Source organism: Palaemon carinicauda, chromosome 16 (assembly GCF_036898095.1).
Source record: "Palaemon carinicauda isolate YSFRI2023 chromosome 16, ASM3689809v2, whole genome shotgun sequence".
NCBI classification, from domain to species: Eukaryota; Metazoa; Arthropoda; class Malacostraca; order Decapoda; family Palaemonidae; genus Palaemon; species Palaemon carinicauda.
Window position 1 is genome coordinate 71,123,043 of NC_090740.1, and position 21,634 is coordinate 71,144,676.

Sequence of the window (21,634 nt, forward strand, 5' to 3'; positions counted from 1 at the left end):
GTCTTATTGCAATCACATTCCAGCAATCATTTATGTTATTATGTGAGAGTATGTAACGTATTATAGCAATTAAAAGCATTTTTCTCCATTGTTATATAATTGATTTGGGTGTGTTAATAGGGCGGGAACAGATAAATTTTTTCCCCGTTATTTTATATGAGAAGAATTGACTTGAGATACGAGTAAAATGACATACGAGCTCGGTCTTGGAACGCATCATGATCATATGTCAAGGTATTAGTGTAAGGCTTTTTGTAAAGTTAAGTGTTAATGTTTTCTGCAATTTGTTAAGGGGGCTGACCGGAATGCCAATATTTGGGGGTTTAGGAAGAAAAACACAAAATCCTGTAAATATTAAAAGAGCTTCTTATGGCAAAGGAGAATGCATTTATGAAATATTTTGTCAAAATTCCTCTTACTTTCATACTTACAGGGTAGTTAGTAAAAGTAAGTCCATAAACATTGTTCCCTACAAGAAAATGCAGTATTTCTTATCGTAAATTTTGATAATTATTACATTTTAATGTAAAAGAAATTGTGAACAATGGCATCTGTTTAGCTTCCACGAGTCACAGACAATGTATTACACAGTAAATTAACCCTTCGCCCCTCAGTTTTACCACAAACCTCATAGAGAGTACATTACAGTCATACCTCTCTTCACGAAAGACACTACTTACAAAGTTTTCAAGCTCCGAAACGAGATGCGAATATTTTTATGACTCATTTCACAAAATATGTTTCATTTAAAAAAAAGAGATTTTCCAGCCAGGTCAAGAATAAAATAGTTACCCATCACAAACAGTTGAAGCAAATGGGTCCAGACAACAGAAAATGTAGCTGTAGTCTATAATAGGGGTAACTATAATAGTACAGTACATATGGAACTGCATAATATTATATGTACAATATTGTACTGTATGTATTGTATTATTTTCCATTTATTATTACAAGTATTTAACAGTTAGTTTAGGTATATTGAAGTTCAAATGTATTTGGCTGTACAATATTTCATTGTAGTTATACTGTAGCTTTATCATGAGATTTGATGTGGTGTTTTGTAGGGTTTGGAACGAAATAGGCAATTTGCATGTAAAATGTGACTCGAAACACGAAAAAATCACTTTACGAAAGTCACTCCAGAACGGATTAATTTTGTGTTGTGAGGCATTACTGTACATGCCTGAGTTTTACCTCTGACACTCATTTTTACATTTATTTTTTTTCTCTTTTTCGGCAAGACTTTTATCATTTCAAAGAGGAAGAGACATTTTCAACATCTTACTAACATAAGGGAGAAGAAAATTTGCTCTATTAAGAGTTCAGAAGAGGCTAATAACGGTAGTGCACAGTGAGAGAGAGCGAGTTATGTGGAGGGAGAAGCGACAACTTGCCTGACAGGAGCCAAAGGAAGCAAGATATTGAGCAAAAGGATCTTCATTTGAGTAAAAATTATGATAAATAACTTTGTTTTTGTTAATCAATATCCTAAATGGAATGAATTAACTAGGTGTCTGGAAGGACTGGGTAGAAGGAATTATGTAGTTGTCATGGGTGACATAAATGCTAGAGTGGGCACTGGAGAGGTAGAGGGTGTCATTGGGAAGTATGGCGTACCAGGTGAAAATGAGAGTGGTGAGAGACTGGTAGATATGTGTGTTGAGCAAGAGATGGTGATAAATTCTAGCTTTTTCAAAAAGAAAGATAAAAACAAGTATACATGGGTAAGAGTGGCAAATGAAAGAGTGGTAGAAAGGGCATTAATGGATTGTGTTGATAACTAAAAAATTGTTAGGAAGATTGAAAGACGTGCACGTGTTTAGGGGTATGGCTAACGGTATGTCTGATCATTTTCTGGTGTTAGGAAAATTAGTTGTAGCAAAAGAGGGGGGGGGATAGAGTAGGTGGATGTGAAAGGGAGATAGTGAGGGTTGAAGAGCTAATAAAACTGGGGGCAAAAAGCAAATATCAAGAAAGGGTGAAAATGGCATATGATGAAGAGAAACAGGTAATTTAGAGGAGGTGTGGAAGTTAGTAAAAGAAAATTTTGTTGGGATTGCAAGTATGTGTGTGGCAAGAAGTTTGTTGGAGGCAGCATGAGGAAGGGCAGTGAATAGTGGAATGAATGGCTGCAGAGTAATAGTGTAGAGAAGTATGAAAGATATAGAGAGAAAAATGTGGAAGTAGAGCGCAAGGTAAGTGAGGCAAAGAGGACAGCTGACATGAGGTGGGGTTAAGGATTGGGTCATTCATATGAAGAGAATAAGAAGTTTTGGGAAGAAGTGAAGAGAGTAAGGAAGGCTGGCTCAAGAACTGATGAGACAGTGAAAGATGGAAATGGAAGGTTGTTAAAAGGATAGGAGGCAAGGAAAAGGTGGACGGAATATTTTGAAAGTTTACAGAATGGTGAGGATAATAGGGAGGCATATATAATTGCTGTTGCAGGTGTTGAGGTGCTGGTGATGGGAGATGAGAATGAGAGAGAGATTACAATAGAGGAAGTGAGGAGAGCACAAGATAACGAGAGTAGGAAAAGCATCTGGTATGGATAGTGTAAGAGCTGATATGTTGAAGGAAGAGGGTGTGACTGTACTTCAATGGTTGGTGAGATTGTTTAATGTGTATTTTGTGTTGTCAATGGTACCAGTAGATTGGGTTTGTGTGTGTATTGTACCACTATATAAAGGTAAGGGAGATGTGCATGAGTGTTGTAATTCAAGGGGTATTAGTTTGTTGAGTGTGGTGGGAAAAGTCTATGGTAGAGTACTGATTAATAGGATTAAGGATAAAACAGAGAATGCCATCTTAGAAGTACAGGGTGGTTTTAAAAGAGGTAGGGGTTGTATGAATCAGATTTTTACAGTTAGGCAGATATGCGAGAAATATTTAGCAAAAGGTAAGGAAGTGTATGTTGCGTTTATGGATCTGGAGAAAGCGTATGATAGTTTTGATAGGGAAGCAATGTGGAATGTGATGAGGTTATATGGAGTTGGTGGAAGGTTGTTGCAAGCAGTGAAAAGTTTCTACAAAGGTAGTAAAGCATGTATTAGGATAAGAAATGAAGTGAGCGATTGGTTTCTGGTGAGAGTGGGGATGAGACAGGGATGTGTGATGTCGCCGTGGTTGTTTAACTTGTATGTTGATGGAGTGGTGAGAGGTGAATGCTCCAGTGCTTGGACGAGGATTGAAACTGGTAGACGAGAATGACCATGAATGGGAGGTAAATCAGTTGTTGTTTGCAGATGATACTGTACTGGTTGCAGAAGCGGAAGAGAAGCTTCGCCGAATAATGACAGAATGTGGAAGGGTGTGTGAGAGAAGGAAGTTGAGAGTTAATGTGGGTAAGAGTAAGGTTATGAGATGTACGAGAAGGGAGGGTGGTGCGAGGTTGAATGTCATGTTGTATGGAGAGTTACTTGAGGAGGTGGATCAGTTTAAGTACTTGGGGTCTGTTACTGCAGCAAATGGTGGAGTGGAAGCAGATGTACGTCAGAGAGTGAATGAAGGATGCAAAGTGTTGGGGGAAAGTTGAGGGAGTAATAAAAAATAGAGGGTTGGGCAAGAATGTAGAGAGAGTTCTGTATGAGAAAGTGATTGTACCAACTGTGATGTATGGATCGGAGTTGTGGGGAATAAAAGTGACGGAGAGAAAGAAATTGAATGTGTTTGAGATGAAATGTCTAAGGAGTATGGCTAGTGTATCTCAAATAGATAGGGTTAGGAACGAAGTAGTGAGGATGAGAACGGGTGTAAGAAATGAGTTAGCAGCTAGAGTGGATATGAATGTGTTGAGGTGGTTTGGCCATGTTGAGAGAATGGAAAATGGCTGTCTGCTAAAGAAGGTGATAAATGGAATAGTTGATGGGAGAAGTACAAGAGGAAGGCCAAGGTTTGGGTGGATGGATGGAATGAAGGAAGCTCTGGGTGATAGGAGGATAGATGTGAGAGAGGCAAGAGAGCGTGCTAGAAATAGGAATGAATGGCGAGCGATTGTGACGCAGATCCGGTAGGCTCTGCCACTTCCTCCGGTGCCTTGGAAGACCGCGGAGGTAGCACCAGTAGGGGATTCAGCATTATGAAGCTTCATCTGTGGTGGATAACGGGGGAGTGTGGGCTGTGGCACCCATAGCAGTACCAGCTGAACTCGGTTGAGTCCATTGTCAGGCTGGGAGGAACGTAGAGAGGAGAGGTCCCCTTTTCTGTTTCATTTGTTTGATGTCAGCTACCCCCCAAAATTAGGGGAAGTGCCTTGGTATATGAATGTATGTAATATCCTAAAAGGAACATAAAATTCATAATAATCAGGATTTATTAATATTGTCTTTGTAAAAATACAAAGAAAAACTTTGAACACCCTCTGACATTCACTCATTTTTACGTTGTTTTTCTCGTTTTCGGCAAGAATTTTATAATTTCAAAGAAGAAAAGACAATTTCAACATCTTGCTAACATAAGGAAGAAGAAAATTTGCTCTATTAAGAGTTCAGAAGAGGGTAATATCAGTAGTGGAGAGAGAGAGAGAGAGAGAGAGAGAGAGAGAGAGAGAGAGAGAGAGAGAGAGAGAGAGAGAGAGAGAGAGAGAGAGACTGTCTTGCCTGACAGGAGCAAAAAGAAGCAAGATATTGAGTAAAAGGATCTTCATTTATGTTTAAATTATGACAAATAACTTTTTCTTCCATTATTACGCAAAAAAGAACAAAATTCAAATTAACCATGATTTATCAATATCTTTTGTAAAAATACAAAAAAAAAAAGAAAAAATTAATGCCCATATCTCAAAACTATACTTATTGACCTTCAGTTTTAATAGTCTCCCTTAGTTTTAAAGATACATACATATACCAAGGCACTTCGCCCAATTTTTGGGGGTAGCCGACATCAAACAAATGAAACAAAAAAGGGGACCTCTCCTCTACGTCCCTCCCAGCCTGACAAGGGACTCAACCGAGTTTGGCTGGTATTGCTAGGGGTTCCACAGCCCACCCTCCCCCGTTATCCACCACAGATGAAGCTTCATAATGCTGAATCCCCTACTGCTCCTGCCTCCGCGGTCTTCCAAGGCACCGGAGGAAGCAGCAGAGCCTACCAGAACTGCGTTACAATCGCTCGCCATTCATTCCTATTTCTAGCAAGCTCTCTTGCCTCTCTCAAATCTATCCTACTATCACTCAGAGCTTCCTTTACTCCATCCATCCACCCAAACCTTGGCCTTCCTCTTGTACTTCTCCCATCAACTCTTGCATTCATCACCTTCTTTAGCAGATAGCCATTTTCCATTCTCTCAACAGGGCCAAACCACCTCAACACATTCATATCCACTCTAGCTGCTAACTCATTTCTTACACCTGTTCTCACCCTCACTACTTCGTTCCTAACCCTATCTACTCGAGATACACTAGCCATACTCCTTAGATATTTCATCTCAAACATATTCAATTTCTGTCTCTCCGTCACTTTCAATCCCCACAACTCCGATCCATACATCACAGTTGGTACAATCACGTTCTCATACAGAACTCTTTACATTCCTGCCCAACCCTCTATTTTTTACTGCTCCCTCAACTGCCCCCAAAACTTTGCATCCTTCATTCACTCACTGACGAACATCTGTTTCCACTCCACCATTTGCTGCAACAACAGACCCCAAGTATTTAAACTGATCTACCTCCTCAAGTAACTCTCCATTCAACATGACATTCAACCTCGCACCACCCTCCCTTCTCGTACATCTCATAACATTACTCTTACCCACATTAACTCTAAACTTCCTTCTCTCATACACCCTTCCAAATTCTGTCACTAATCGGCCAAGCTTCTCTTCAGCGTCTGCAGCCAGTACTGTATCATCCGCAAACAACATCTGATTTACCTCCCATTCATGGTCATTCTCGTATACCAGTTTCAACCCTCAACCAAGCACTCGAGCATTCACCTCTCTCACCACTCCATCAACATAAAAGTTAAACAACCACGGCGACATCACACATCCCTGTCTCAGCCCCACTCTCACCGGAAGCCAATCGCTCACTTCATTTCCTATCCTAACACATGCTTTACTACCATTGTAGAAACTTTTCACTGCTGGCAACAACCTTCCACCAACTCCATGAAACCTCATCACATTCCACATTGCTTCCCTATCAAAACTATCATACGCTTTCTCCAGATCCATAAACGCAACCTACACCTCCTTACCTTTTGCTAAATATATCTCACATATCTGCCTAACTGTAAAAATCTGATTCATACAACCCCTACCTCTTCTAAAATCACCCCGTACTTCTAAGATTGCATTCTCTGTTTTATCCTTAATCCTATTAATCAGTACTCTACCATACACTTTTCCCACCACACTCAACAAACTAATACCCCTTGAATTACAACACTCATGCACATCTCCATTACCCTTATATAGTGGTACAATACACGCACAATCCCAATCTACAGTTACCATTGACAACACAAAACACACATTAAACAATCTCAGCAACCATTCAAGTACAGTCACACCCCCTTCCTTCAACATCTCAGCTCTCAAACCATTCATACCAGATGCTTTTCCTACTCTCGTTTCATCTAGTGCTTTCCTTACTTCCTCTCTTGTAATCTCTCTCTCATTCTCATCTCGCATTACCGGCACCTCAACACCTGCAACAGCAATTATATCTGCCTCCCTATTATCCTCACCATTCTGTAAACTTTCAAAATATTCCACCCACCTTTTCCTTGCCTCCTCTCCTTTTAACAACCTTCCATTTCCATCTTTCCCTGTCTCTTCAATTCTTGAACCAGCCTTCCTTACTCTCTTCACTTCTTTACAAAACTTCTTATTCTCTTCATATGAATGACCCAATCCCTGACCTCACCTCAGGTCAGCTGCCCTCTTTGCCTCACTTACCTTGCGCTTTACTTCCACATTTTTCTCTCTATATCTTTCATACTTCTCTACACTATTACTCTGCAGCCATTCTTCAAAAGCTCTCTTTTTCTCTTCCACTTTTACCTTCAGTCCTTCATTCCACCATTCACTGCCCTTCCTCATGCTGCCTCCAACAAACTTCTTGCCACACACCTCACTCGCAATCTCAACACAATTTTCTTTTACTAACTTCAACTCCTCTAAATTACCTGTTTCTCTTACTTTCACTTCATCATCTGCCATTTTCAACCTTTCTTGATATCTACTTTTTACCCCCGGTTTTATTAGCTCTTCAACCCTCACTAGCTCCCTTTCACAACCACCTACTCTATTTCCCCACTCTTTTGCTACAACTAATTTTCCTTCCACCAAAAAATGATCAGACATACAGTTAGCCATACCCCTAAACATGTGCATGTCTTTCAATTTTCCAAATATTCTTTTAGTTATCAACACATAATCCATTAATGCCCTTTCTACCACTCTTCTATTTTTCACTCTTACCCATGTATACCGGTACTTGTTTTTATCTTTCTTTTTGAAAAAGCTAGAACTTATCACCATCTCTTGCTCAACACACATATCTACCAGTCTCTCACCACTCTCATTTTCACCTGGTACGCCATACTTCCCAATGACACCCTCTACCTCTCCAGCGCCCACTCTAGCATGTAAGTCACCCTTGACAACTACATAATTCCTTCTACCCAGTCCTTCTACACACCTAGTTAATTCGTTCCAGAACTCATTCCGGTCTTCTTCACTTTTCTCACAACCTGGCCCATAACCACTGACAAAAGCCCAACATTATCTACCCAACCTAACTCTTACCCACATTAACCTAGATGATATCTCTTTCCATTCCACTACTTTACCTGTCATCCATTCACTCAGCAATAAAGCCACACCTTCTCTTGCTCTTCCCCTTTCAATCCCAGACACTCTACCAGACATTTCACCAAACATCACTTCACCTTTCCCTTTTATTTTTGTCTCACACAAAGCCAATATATCCATTCTTCTATTCCTAAACATACTTCCAATCCCACATCTTTTACTCTCTATCGTACTATATCCATGCACATTCAAACACCCTAAAAAGATATAGCATTTAAATTTGGTATAAAAATGATATTTTAATTATAAAATAAATTTTTGAATATACTTACCCGGTGAATATATAATAGCTGCTGCTCCAGCGGCTCGACAGAAAAACACACAAAAACTCGCGAGCGATCGCTATGAAGGTTGCGGGTGTGCCCACCAGCGCCAACTATCGGCCAGATACCACACATGCATGTAAACAAGCCTCAATTCTTCTCGTCCCGCTGCGTCTCTATTGGGGAGGAAGGGAGGGCCTTTAATTTATATATTCACCGGGTAAGTATATTCAAAAATTTATTTTATAATTAAAATATCATTTTTAAATATTTAACTTAGCCGGTGAATATATAATAGCTGATTCACACCCAAGGCGGTGGGTAGAGACCAGAGTTAATTAAGTTTACAGCGTATATGCTTAGAGTTTTTGACAGTTATCAATATAACAAAACCCAAATATATAGGTACCTGGTAAGGAAGTTGACTTAGACGATTACTCTGCCTTGTAAGTCTGTCTTCCTCATGAAGCCCAGCGATCCTCTTAGGATGCTGAAAGACTCCCAGGAGCTGAAGTATCAAGGGCTGCAACCCATACAAACAGGACCTCATCAAACCCCTAATCTGGGCGCTCTCAAGAAATGACTTTGACCACCCGCCAAATCAACCAGGATGCGAAAGGCTTCTTAGCCTTCCGTACAACCCAAAAAACAATATTAAAAACATTTCAAGAGACAGATTAAAAAGGATATTGGAATTAGGGAAGTGTAGTGGTAGAACCCTCACCCACTACTGCACTCGCTGCAACGAATGGACCCAGTGTGTAGCAGTCCTCGTAAAGAGTCTGGACATCTTTTAAGTAAAATGACGCGAACACTGACTTGCTTCTCCAAAAAGTTGCGTCCATGATACTTTGCAGAGATCTATTTTGCTTGAAGGCCACGGAGGTTGCTATAGCTCTAACTTCGTGCGTCTTAACCTTAAGCAAACGTCGGTCTTTCTCATTCAAGTGAGAATGAGCTTCTCGTATTAAAAATCTGATAAAATATGACAAAGCATTCTTTGACATAGGCAATGATGGTTTCTTAACTGAGCACCATAATGCCTCAGATTTACCTCGTAATGACTTAGTACGAGCTAAATAGAACTTAAGAGCTCTAACAGGACATAATACTCTTTCCAGTTTGTTGCCTACGATCTCTGATAAGCAAGGAATATCAAAAGATTTAGGCCAAGGACGAGAAGGCAGTTCATTTTTGGCCAGGAAACCAAGTTGAAGAGAACAAGTGGCTTTTTCTGTAGAAAAGCCGATGTTCTTACTGAAGGCATGAAGTTCACTGACTCTTTTAGCCGAAGCCAAGCACACTAGGAAAAGTGTCTTGAGAGTGAGATCCTTCAGGGAGGCTGAATGTAATGGCTCAAACCTGTCTGACATGAGGAACCTTAGGACCACGTCTAAGTTCCAACCAGGAGTTGCCAAACGACGTTCCTTAGAGGTCTCAAAAGACTCAAGGAGATCTTGGAGATCTTTATTGTTGGAAAGATCTAAGCCTCTATGCTGAAACACCGAAGCCAACATGCTCCTGTAGCCCTTGATCGTGGGAGCTGAAAGGGAGCGAACCTTTCTCAGATGTAAGAGAAAATCAGCGATTTGGGCTACAGAGGTACTGGACGAGGACACAGATGCTGACTTGCACCAGTCTCGAAAGACTTCCCACTTCGACTGGTATACTCTAATGGTAGAAGCTCTCCTCGCTCTTGCAATCGCACTGGCTGCCTCCTTCGAAAAGCCTCGAGCTCTTGAGAGTCTTTCGATAGTCAGAAGGCAGTCAGACGAAGAGCGGGGAGGTTTTGGTGTACATTCTTTACGTGGGGCTGACGTAACAGATCTACCCTTAGAGGAAGACTTCTTGGAAAGTCTACCAGCCATCGAAGTACCTCGGTGAACCACTCTCTCGCGGGCCAGAGGGGAGCAACCAACGTCAACCTTGTCCCTTCGTGAGAGGCGAACTTCTGCAGTACCTTGTTGACAATCTTGAATGGTGGGAATGCATATAAGTCCAGATGAGACCAATCTAGGAGAAATGCATCTATGTGTATTGCTGCTGGGTCTGGGACTGGAGAGCAATAGATTGGAAGTCTCTTGGTCATCGAGGTTGCAAAGAGGTCTATGGTGGGTTGACCCCAAGTCGCCCAAAGACTCTTGCACACGTCCTTGTGGAGGGTCCATTCCGTAGGAATTACCTGACCCCTCCGACTGAGGCAGTCTGCTAAGACGTTCAAGTCGCCCTGGATAAACCTCGTTAACAGGGAGATGCCTCGATCTCTTGACCAAATGAGCAGGTCCCTTGCGATCTCGTACAGCGTGAGGGAATGGGTGCCTCCTTGCTTGGAGATGTACGCCAAGGCTGTGGTATTGTCGGAGTTGATCTCTACCACTTTGTTTCGAAGGAGAGACTCGAATTTCATCAAGGCCAAGTGGACTGCCAAAAGCTCCTTGCCGTTGATGTGCATGCTCCTCTGACTTGAGGTCCACAGACCTGAGCATTCCCGACCGTCCAGGGTCGCACCCCAACCCAAATCCGACGCGTCTAAGAATAGTACGTGGTTTGGGTTCTGAACTGCTAGGGAAAGTCCCTCTCTCAGACTGATATTGTCGTTCCACCAATTCAGGCATGCCTTTACTGGTTCGGAGACTGGGATTGAGACCGTCTCTAACGTCTTGTCCTTCTTCCAGTGAAAGGCTAGATGGAACTGGAGAGGTCGAAGGTGTAGCCTTCCTAGCGAGACAAACTGCTCCAGGGATGATAGAGTTCCTACTACCAATTCCTGACTGAGCACCGTTCTCTCTTCAACATTAGTTGGACTTTGAGCAGGGCTTGCTCTATTCGGGTGGCAGACGGAAAAGCCCGAAAAACTGGACTGCGAATCTCCATCCCTAAATACAGTATAGTTTGGGATGGAATCAGCTGGGACTTTTCTAGGTTGACCAAAAGTCCCAATTCCTTGGTCAGATCCAATGTCCAATGAAGATCCTGCAGACAGCGATGACTGGACGAGGCTCTGAGAAGCCAGTCGTCCAAGTACAGGGAGGCTCGGATTCCCGATAAATGGAGGAATTTTGCTACATTCCTCATAAGCCTCATAAACACGAGAGGAGCAGGACTTAGGCCAAAGCACAGGGCCCGAAACTGGTATACCACATTTTTTAAAACAAACCTCAGAAACGGTTGGGAATCTGGGTGTATAGGGATGTGGAAGTACGCGTCTCTTAGGTCGAGAGAGACCATCCAGTCTCCCTTTCTGACCGCTGCTAAGACTGATTTCGTGGTCTCCATGGTGAACTTTGTTTTCGTAACAAAGACGTTGAGCGCACTGACGTTGAGCGCACTGACGTCTAGCACCGGTCTCCAACCTCCTGTCTTCTTCGGGACTAGGAAGAGACGGTTGTAAAACCCCGGTGATTGAAGGTCCGAGACTTTCACCACCGCTCCCTTCTCTAGCAACAGAGACACTTCTAGGTTTAGGGCTTGTCTCTTTGACTCCTCTCGGTACCTGGGAGAGAGGTCGATGGGGGAAGTCGCTAGAGGAGGTTTGCGTACAAATGGAATTTTGTACCCCTCTCTGAGCAACCGAACAGACTGTTGGTCTGCGCCCCTCTTCTCCCAGGCCTGCCAGAAGCTCTTCAATCTGGCTCCTACTGCTGTCTGAGGCTGTGGGCAGTCAGACTCTGCCACGTGAGGACTTGGCTCCTCTCTTCTTTCCTCTCTTTCCCTCGGCACGAGTACTTCCCCTGCTGGGAGCTCTGCCACGAAAGGGCGGGATAAATCTGGACGCCGGAGTGTCGATCCTGGGTCTAGCAGAAAAGGATGTAAAAGGAGTCCCTTTGCGAGCAGAGGACGCCACCAAGTCATGGGTGTCCTTCTGCACGAGTGAAGAAGCTATGTCCTTAACCAATTGTTGCGGGAACAAAAACTTTGATAAGGGAGCAAAGAGCAGTTCTGATCTCTGACAGGGAGTAACTCCTGCTGAAAGAAAAGAGCAAAGGGACTCTCGCTTCTTTAAGACTCCCGACGTAAAAGAGGAGGCGAGCTCATTGGAACCATCGCGGATGGCTTTATCCATACAGGACATTATCAGTAAGGAGACATCTCTATCAGCCGATGAGATTTTCCTACTTAAGGCTCCCAAAGACCAGTCAAGGAAGTTGAAAACTTCAAAGGCTCTGTATACGCCTTTCAGCAGATGGTCAAGGTCCGAGGAGGACCAACTAATCTTCGAGCGTCTCATGGCTAGGCGGCGGGGAGAGTCTACGAGGCTTGAGAAGTCACCCTGGGCAGAGGTAGGGACTCCCAAGCCGAGAACTTCTCCCGTGGCATACCAGACGCTCGATTTAGACGAGAGCTTTGACGGAGGGAAGGCAAAGGCCGTCTTCCCCAAACTTCTCCTGGTATCCAACCAGTCGCCTAAAAGTCGTAAAGCTCTCTTGGAAGAGCGAGAGAGCACTAACTTTGTAAAGGCTGGCATGTTAGCAGGTAAGCCTAGAGCAAACTCAGACGGTGGCGAACGAGGAGCAACAGTGACGAAGTGATCGGGAATAAGCTCCTTGAAAATTAACATGACTTTCTTAAAGTCCATTGATGGAGGAACCGTTCTAGGTTCGTCTACATCCGAAGGATGATCATCATGATGAGGGTCAGCAACGTCCTCATCTGAAGGATCCTCATCCGACAACTGCTGAGTAACAAGCAAAGGGGTTGGCAATGCTTGACACGCAGAGTCCACACGCACTGGTGCATTAGTAGCAGTCCAGGACGCTACGTCATGTAACTGCTTAACAGCCTGTGAACTGTCAACAACAACAGGAGCGGGAGGACGCTCGACGTCAACTCGAGACTGTTTTGACTGCCTAGACTGAGCAGTCAAAACAACTCTAGACTGCGGTGGTTGACGCTCAGCGTCAAAACAAGTCAACTCCGCTGGTTGGCGAACGTCCTGAACGTCAACAAGAGCATTAGGAAGTGGCTGAACGTCCATATGCGGCTGAAAGTCAACACGTGACTGCATCGAGTGAGGCTCTACAAAGCGTGACTGACGTGACTTAGCTACGCCAACGTCAACAGGACGAGCAAAGGCTCGTTTTGGCGGCTGAAGGCCAGGATCTCGATGAGTTAAGCGGCGAGGATCTTCGTGAACCTTATCGGCAGAATAGTCTTCCATAAGGGAGGCGAGCTTAATCTGCATGTCTTGCAGCACAACCCATTTAGGATCAACGGGAATGGGTGCGGTAAAAGACGGGGTTAACGTCTGAGACGGCACAACCTTGCCTACACCAAGACTCTCTGAGCCTGTGTAACGTTGCTGCTTAGGCGGCGAGCAGTCTTCCGATGACTGCAAAGGGTCAGAGCTGTCCCAATGGCTACAGCCAGGACGCTGGACCTGTCCTGAAGGGACCGACTTTTGCTTAAGGGGCCTAGAAACCTTGCTCCACGGTTTCTTATGCGAAAAGCCTTCGGTTGACGAGGAGAAAATGGTCTCTCTCGTCTTATGGTAGGGGCGATCTTGGTGAGACACGCCTGTTACCATAGAGGGAACGTCTGTTCGCTGATCAAGGCCTCTCGAACCCATAAGTCGTACGACATTACTTCTCCCCTGGGCTTGGGAGCTTGCAAGAGGTCTCGGACTAGGCGAACGACAGGCACGAACAGACGAACCCTCGGTCGCAACACTGTTCACAACACTTTGCGCACTAATCACTTTCCCACGATTTTCCGCTGTGGCACTCTGACACTTTAGCTCTTTGACGTCAGCCATGAGTTGATTACGATCTGAGTTTAAGTTGAGGAAAAACACCTGCACTGCGAAAGCTCAAACCAAAATGAAGTACTTCACCAAATATGTTGAGAAAACTCCAGGTTATACAGCGGGTATTGATACGTCTTGTCGTCAAGGTCGACAGAGAAGAATTGAGGCTTGTTTACATGCATGTGTGGTATCTGGCCGATAGTTGGCGCTGGTGGGCACACCCGCAACCTTCATAGCGATCGCTCGCGAGTTTTTGTGTGTTTTTCTGTCGAGCCGCTGGAGCAGCAGCTATTATATATTCACCGATAGTTGGCGCTGGTGGGCACACCCGCAACCTTCATAGCGATCGCTCGCGAGTTTTTGTGTGTTTTTCTGTCGAGCCGCTGGAGCAGCAGCTATTATATATTCACCGGCTAAGTTAAATATTTAAAACTTAGAAATACATTATAAAACAATGAAAGGAAGCCCCTTTTTTTCAATTTTGTTTCATATTTTTTCTTAACTTTTTTCCCTGATTTTTAGGGTTTATTTTTTTACCATAATGAAAAAATTCATATTTGCCAAAAAAATTCCTTTCAGTAATAATTATCAAGGGAGGAGATAGAATTTGAAAAACACTAATTTTCAGGATAAATAGCCCAGGCGTCGTAAAACCAAAGGTCAGAGGCAAAAATCCTATGCAGTTTGGAGATGTCCTAAGTTACCTTATTAAGTGGTATGAATGTCAAAGTCCTGTTATTAAGCTCCTATGGATGTGAGCTCAGGACAGGAAGAATCCTTTGTCAACGGATTTGATAACTCTGAGGGCATGCTGCCTCCATCTGTCAGTCCTAAGATCTCCCCCTGGGAGCAGAAAGATGCTGACCATGTCTTTCTGCAGGTCCTCAAATAGGCATGTCCTCTCCATCATGAGGCTTATTAAACACAGTATTCTATAATTTTTTTTTACCTGTGACCAAGTTGTGGAGTGATCTTCCTAATCAGGTGGAACTTCAGCGAACAGGAAGATGCTAACACAACAGCTGGTGAAGGGTGCCCATCCCACGAATGGGAGGGGTGTCTGATACTTGGAGACATTCCTGCAAAGGAATCCTCCGACGGGATAATCTGAGGTTTCTTCGACTTTGAGGATGACCCCGAAGGCGAAAAATCCCTCTTTCCCTTCTTCCGGTGTCTGCTAATTTGCTGCCATTGGGAGGGAGGCCCCTCCCTAAACCCATTACAGCATGAGGATCTGTCTCTAGTGCAGACATGAAGGGGCCACAACGGCACTATTCTCTGTCTGGACAAATCTGAATTCTAAAAATAGGAATGCAAGCACTCTTACATACAAGATAAAGGGAAAGCTTTTAATTTTCAGGCCAGTTGGTTTCCTACAGGTTTTTCAACAGAGTAAAGCGGAGGAAAAAAAAAAGTCTACTCTTTTCCGAGCCAAATTAAAAAGGGGCTTATTTAGGTAACTGCCTGGTTGGTTGTAACCAGCGCTAACTAGCAGTTAAAAGTTTACGGCTAACTTCAGTTGTCGCTGAAATATATCTCCATAGTAAAGAGCTGAAAGGCTTGTATTTGGTACTGAAACAATTATGATTTCTTAAGTTGAATGTATTCCCATCAAAATAAAAGTGTAATAAAAATAAATAGCGTATAGTAAAAATACAAAAGTGTAATGTACCTGTGAGTGAATATGGATTGGGCTTGATACAACGAACATAATGCAAATCACAGGCTGATAATGTCTTCATCAAGTTATCCAAAGAGGCCTTGAATTTGGATAGAGTTGTTATCTTACGAGTGGTGCGTCTACCACTTGCTGTGTCAAGGTTCATATCAGTGGTGTAAGTGATTAAATTTCCTACAAAATCTTCATTACTTGCTGCTAAAAGTCCAGTCACTTCCAGTGGTACCTGATGAAAAATAACACATTATCAATACAAACAGACAGTTTAAACTATTTTTCTTTTACCCTGAAGTCACCTCTATTACAACCAAAGATTAAAATCATTCATAAAATTAGAAGTTAAACAAAAGATGTATTAGGAAAGCCAGTAAATATTATTACCCTTTTTTCTGAAATGTTGTATGAAGTTATGTACAGGAAAGACAAACTAATGGCACTAAATCTGTTTCAGTGTGAGCTTACAGAACTGGCTATTTTCCAGTCCAATGAGCACAAGGGAATGAGCAAAGTCATACCTTAAGATTCAAATTCATATCCAAAATCTTCTTGAATGTTCTTGAGCAGAAAATATACTGGTAATAGTAAGACAGTTTAATTTCTTGCCAACACGAAATTCATTATAAAATAGGGTCGAGTGCTGCCCCTTTAGGCAATTTTCATTTAGCATGAAAGGGGGCAAGCAAATAACAAATAACATTGACATTAATGAGAACTGTATTTCAAGGTACTAGTTGACATTTGGGAAAAGGAATGGTGACTTATCATGCATTATCACTTTTGGGCTCTTTTAGTTTATTCTCCGACGTAATCATTACCTAGAATGTTGAATCAATGAAAACACAAGTAATTCTCATACCTTTGTTCCCAGATGTTTTCATACCTTCAGCCCTTTTTTACGATTCACTTTTCAGTTACAAGATGACTGTAGTGTGAGCATAAAGTGTTCGAGGGGAGTTCAATCTGTTTACGTAATTCATAAGAATAACACTCTACACTTACAGAATTGTTGTTATCTGTGTAATCGGTAAAATATAACCTACCTAAATGTATTCAACCCTTTCACTGCCATTGGTGACTCAGAATTGGAAAAAGGAAACTTTTAAAATCACCTAACCTTTAAAAAGCTAATATTCAATGGAAAGGTCTTGATGAGAGCTTTCTATTAAATATTAACATGATGAGAGTTTGTACTTGAAAAATTGTGCTACATCAGAAATTTCATTGAATTCAGCACTAGCACTTAAAGGGGTAAGGTAAGTGTGTGGATCAAATAAGGGAGGGGATTGGCAAGCCCTCTACACCCCGTAAATAAGACCGAGGACCCAGCCCATTCATTTAGGTTAGGTGGGTGTGGTTAGGATATGACATATCTCTGTGTTTCTCATACTATGTCTTTCCTTGCCCAATTGGTAACCTAAGTTTCCTATGACAAACGAGCTTTCTATTTTTGTGTGTTTTAGTGTGATTTATCAACATTTGTCTGCTATTAGTACATGGTGTAATATAACTTTTGTTTGTTTCCCCACTCAACTAATTGCTTTAAATAAGGAGGGATAGGGAAACACAAATTCAGGTGGATTTCACCAACAGTATGACTTATGATAAACCATCACAAAAATATTTAGTTCATGTGTTTGGCAAATAATTAAAGCATCGTATAATTGCCAAGATATTTTAATTTTAAGATTAACCTCAATAAAAATATATTATTCTACATTTTCCAAGCATTAGCAATAAATAACTAACATTACCATGAAGTCTAACTCTGAACACCCAAGAAAACTACAGATCAGTTTGAATATTGGACTGTTGGTAACTGCATTGTCATTTCTCTGATACCTTACTTACTTAGAAGGGCTACTTAATACCACAAAAATATAATACACACACACACACACACACACACACACACACACACACACACACATATATATATATATATATATATATATATATATATATATATATATATATATACTGTATATATATATATATATATATGTAATGAATTTTTACACATTTAAGCATGTTATTCTTATTTAATAAGCCATATATTATACTCCTCTTAATATCTGGATTCTCTCTCTACCTCGGGATCAGAGTCCCAAGAGGGAATCAACTCAAAGATAATAGCTTCTGGTCGGGTGGGAAATGGAAGCCAGGTTCAAAAACCTGAGCCGATAGTGACATACAATCTTTGGGACTAGATGGTATGTCTCATTCGTCTTCGTTTCTCGAACCAGGGTTTGATTCCCAAGCCGACCAAAAGTAATCATCTTTGAGTTGATTCCCCCTTGGGTCTCTGATCCCGAAGTATAGAGAGAATGCAGATATTAAGAGGAGTATAATATATGGCTTATTTGAATATAAATATATACAATTTATATATATGCCCTGTAACCGAGGGGCATAACAACATTCATAATAGTGCCAATGTATCCCTGTGTGCGTACGAGGCGACTAAAAGGGACTGGAGGAGGGGACTGGGAACCCCCTCTCCTGTATCTTATTCCTGTGAGACATTAGAGAGGTAGAGCTGGGGGAAGAGTGATTGCTCCCCACACTCTAGTTTACGGGTGTCTGAATATGCCTGGATGTCGTACAATAGAGAGTAAAAGATGTGAGATTGGAAGTATGTTTAGGAATAGAAGGATGAATATATTGGCTTATGTTTAAGAACAGAAGGATGAATATATTGGCTTTGTGTGAGACTAAGATAAAACGTAAGGGCGGTGTTTAATGAAGTGACTGGTAGAGAACCTGGGATTGAAAGGGGAAGAGCAAGAGAGGGTGTGGCTTTATTGCCGAGTGAGTGGATGACAAGTAAAGTAATGGAATGGAAGGATATATCATCTAGGTTAATATGGGTAAGGGTTAGGTTGGGCAGGGAATGTTGGCCTTTTGTTACTGCGTGTGGGCCAAGTTGTGAGAAAAGTGAAGAGGAGTGGAATGAATTCTGGAATAAATTAACCAGGAGTGTAGAAGGACTGGGTAGAAGAAATTATGTAATTTTGATGGGTGCCATTGGGAAGTATGGCATACCAGGTGAAAATGAGAGTGGTGCGAGACTGGTAGATAAGTGTTGAGCAAGAGCTGGTAATAGGTTGTACTTTTTTTCAAAAAGAAAGATAATAAGTATACATAGGTAAGAGTGGCAAATGGAAGTGGTAGAAAGAGCATTAATAAATTATGTGTTGATAACTAGAAGAATATTTGGAAGATTGAAAGACGTGCACGTGTTTAGGGGTATGGCTAACAGTATGTCTCATCACTTTCAGGAGGAAGGAAAATTAGTTGTAGCAAAAGAGTTGGGAATACAGTGGGGGATGTAAAAGGCAGGTAGAGAGGGTTGAAGAGTTAATAAAACCAGAGGTTAAAATGAATATCAAGAAAGGTTAGAAATGGCATATGACAGAGTGAAAGTGACAGAAACTGGTAATTTAGAGGAGTGGAAGTTAGTAAAAGAAAATTTTAGAAAATTTTATTGGGATTGCAAGTGATCTGCGTGGCAAGAGGATTGTTGGAGGCAGCATGAGGAAGGGTAGTGAATGGTGGAATGAATAAGTGAAGATAAAATTGGAAGAGAAAAAGAGGACCTTTGAAGAATGGCAGCAGAGTAATAGTGTAGAGAAGTATGAAAGATATAGAGAAAAACGTGGAAGTAAAACATAAGGTAGGTGAGGCAAAGAGGGTGGCTGACTGGAGGTGGGGTCAGGGTTTGGGTCGTTCATGTGAAGAGAATAAGAAGAAGTTTTGGAAAGAAGTGTAAGAGAGTAAGGAAGGGTGGTTTGAGAATTGAAAAGATAGTGAAAGGAGGAAATGGAAGGTTGTTAAAAGGAGAAGAGGCAAGGAAAAGGTGGGCAGAATATTTTGAAAATTTACTGAATGCTGAGGATGATAGGGAGGCAGGTGTTCAGGTGCCAGTGATGGGAGAGGAGAATGAGAGAGATTACAAGAGAGGAAGTGAGGAAAGCACTAAATGAATTGAGAGTAGGAAAAGCACCCAGTATGGATGGTGTGAAAACTGATATGATAAAGGAAGGGGATGTGGCTGTACTTGAATGGTTGGTGAGATTGTTTAATAAGTATTTTATGTTGTCAATGGTACCAGCAGACTGGGTGTGTGCGTGTATTGTACTACTATATAAGGGTAAGGGAGATGTGCATGAGTGTTGTAATTCAAGGGGTATTAGTTTGCCGAGTGTGGTTAGAAAAGTGTATGGTAGAGTACTAATTGACAGGATTAAGGATAAAACAGAGAATGCAATCTTAGAAGAACAGGGTACATCTAAAGTAGGGGATGTATGAATCAGATTTTCACAGTTCGGCAGATATGCAAGAAATATTTAGCAGAAGGCAAGGAGGTGTATGTAGCGTTTATGGATCTAGAGCAAGCATATGATAGTTGAAAGGGAAGTGATGTGGAATGTGATGAGGTTATATAAAATAAGTGGAAGGTTGTTGCAAGCAGTGAACAGTTTCTACGTAGGTAGTAAAGCATGTGTTAGGATAGGGAATGAAGTGGGCGAGTGATTCCCAGTGAGATTGGGGCTGAGACAGGGATGTGTGATATCGCCATGGTTGTTCAATTTGTTTGTTGATGGAGTGGTGGGAGAGGTGAAGGCTCGAGTGCTTGGTCGAGAATTGAAACTGATAGATGAGTGTGATCATGAATGGGAGATAAATCAGTTGTTGTTTGTGGAGGATACTGAACTGGTTGTAGACTCGGAAGTAAGTTTTGGTCAGTTAGTGATAGAGTTTGCATGTCATGTTGAATGGAGAGTTACTTGAGGAAGTAGATTAGTTTTAAGTATGTGGGGTCTGTTGTTGCAGCAAATGGTGAAGTGGAAGCAGATGTACGTCAGGGAGTGAATGAAAGATGCAAAGTGTTGGGGACAGTGAAGGGAGTGGTAAAGAATAGAGGGTTAGGGATGAATGTAAAGAGACTTCTGTATGACAAAGTGATTGTACCAACTGTGATGTATGGATCGGAGTTGTGGAGAATGAAAGTGACTGGGAGATAGAAATTGGATGTGTTTGAGATGAAGTGTCTGAGGAGTATGGCTGGTGTATCTCCTTTAGATAGGGTTTAAAATCAAGTAGTGAGGATTAGAAAGGGCGTAAGAAAGGATTTACCAGCTAGAGGGGATATGAATGTATTGAGGTGATTAGGCTATGTTGAGAGAATGGAAAGTAGCTATCTGCTAAAGAAGGTGATGAATGCAAGAGTTGATGGGAGAAGTACAAGAGAAAGGCCAAGGTTTGGGTGGATGGATGGTGTGAAGAAAGCTCTGGGTGATAAGAGGAAAGATGTCAAAAGCAAGAGAGCATGCTAAAAATGGGAATGAATGGCGAGTAATTGTGTCGTACCTCCAGTCGCCTTGGTGGATAACGGGGGAAGGGTGGGCTGTGGCACCCTAGCAGTACCAGCAACACTTGGCTGAATACCTCATCAGGCTGACAGGAAAGGAGAGAAGGGACCCTTTTGTTCTCTTGTTTTGATATTGGGTTCCCCTCAAAATTAGGGCAAGTGCCTTTGTATATAAACAGGAATAATATATATATATATATATATATATATATATATATATATATATATATATATATATATATATATATATATATATATATATAAATATATATATATATATATATATATATATATATATATATATATATATATATATATATATATATATATATATATATATATACATATATATATATATACATATATATAAATATATATATATATATATATATATATATATATATATATATATATATATATATATATATATATACATATACATATATAAAATATATATAGTGTATATAGATATTGATATATATGTATATGTGTATGAGTATGTGTATATGTATGTGTATCTGTATATGTACATACACACACACACACACACATATATATATATATATATATATATATATATATATATATATATATATATATATATATATATATATATATATATATACATATATATATATATATATATATATATATATATATATATATATATATATATATATATATATATATATATACAGTATATATATAAATATATATATATATATATATATATATATATATATATATATATATATATATATAT

The 21,634-nt window shown here is 41.0% G+C and overlaps 1 protein-coding gene across 1 annotated transcript in view; it reads right to left on the reverse strand.

The window, feature by feature from the left end:
* Positions 1 to 21,634, reverse strand: part of LOC137655767 (unconventional myosin-XIX-like) — a 291,069-nt gene that overhangs the window by 100,737 nt on the left and 168,698 nt on the right. The window contains exon 14 of the mRNA XM_068389896.1: positions 15,495 to 15,726. Coding sequence (XP_068245997.1) covers positions 15,495 to 15,726 — 232 coding nt within the window. The remainder of the gene's footprint in view (positions 1 to 15,494; positions 15,727 to 21,634) is intronic.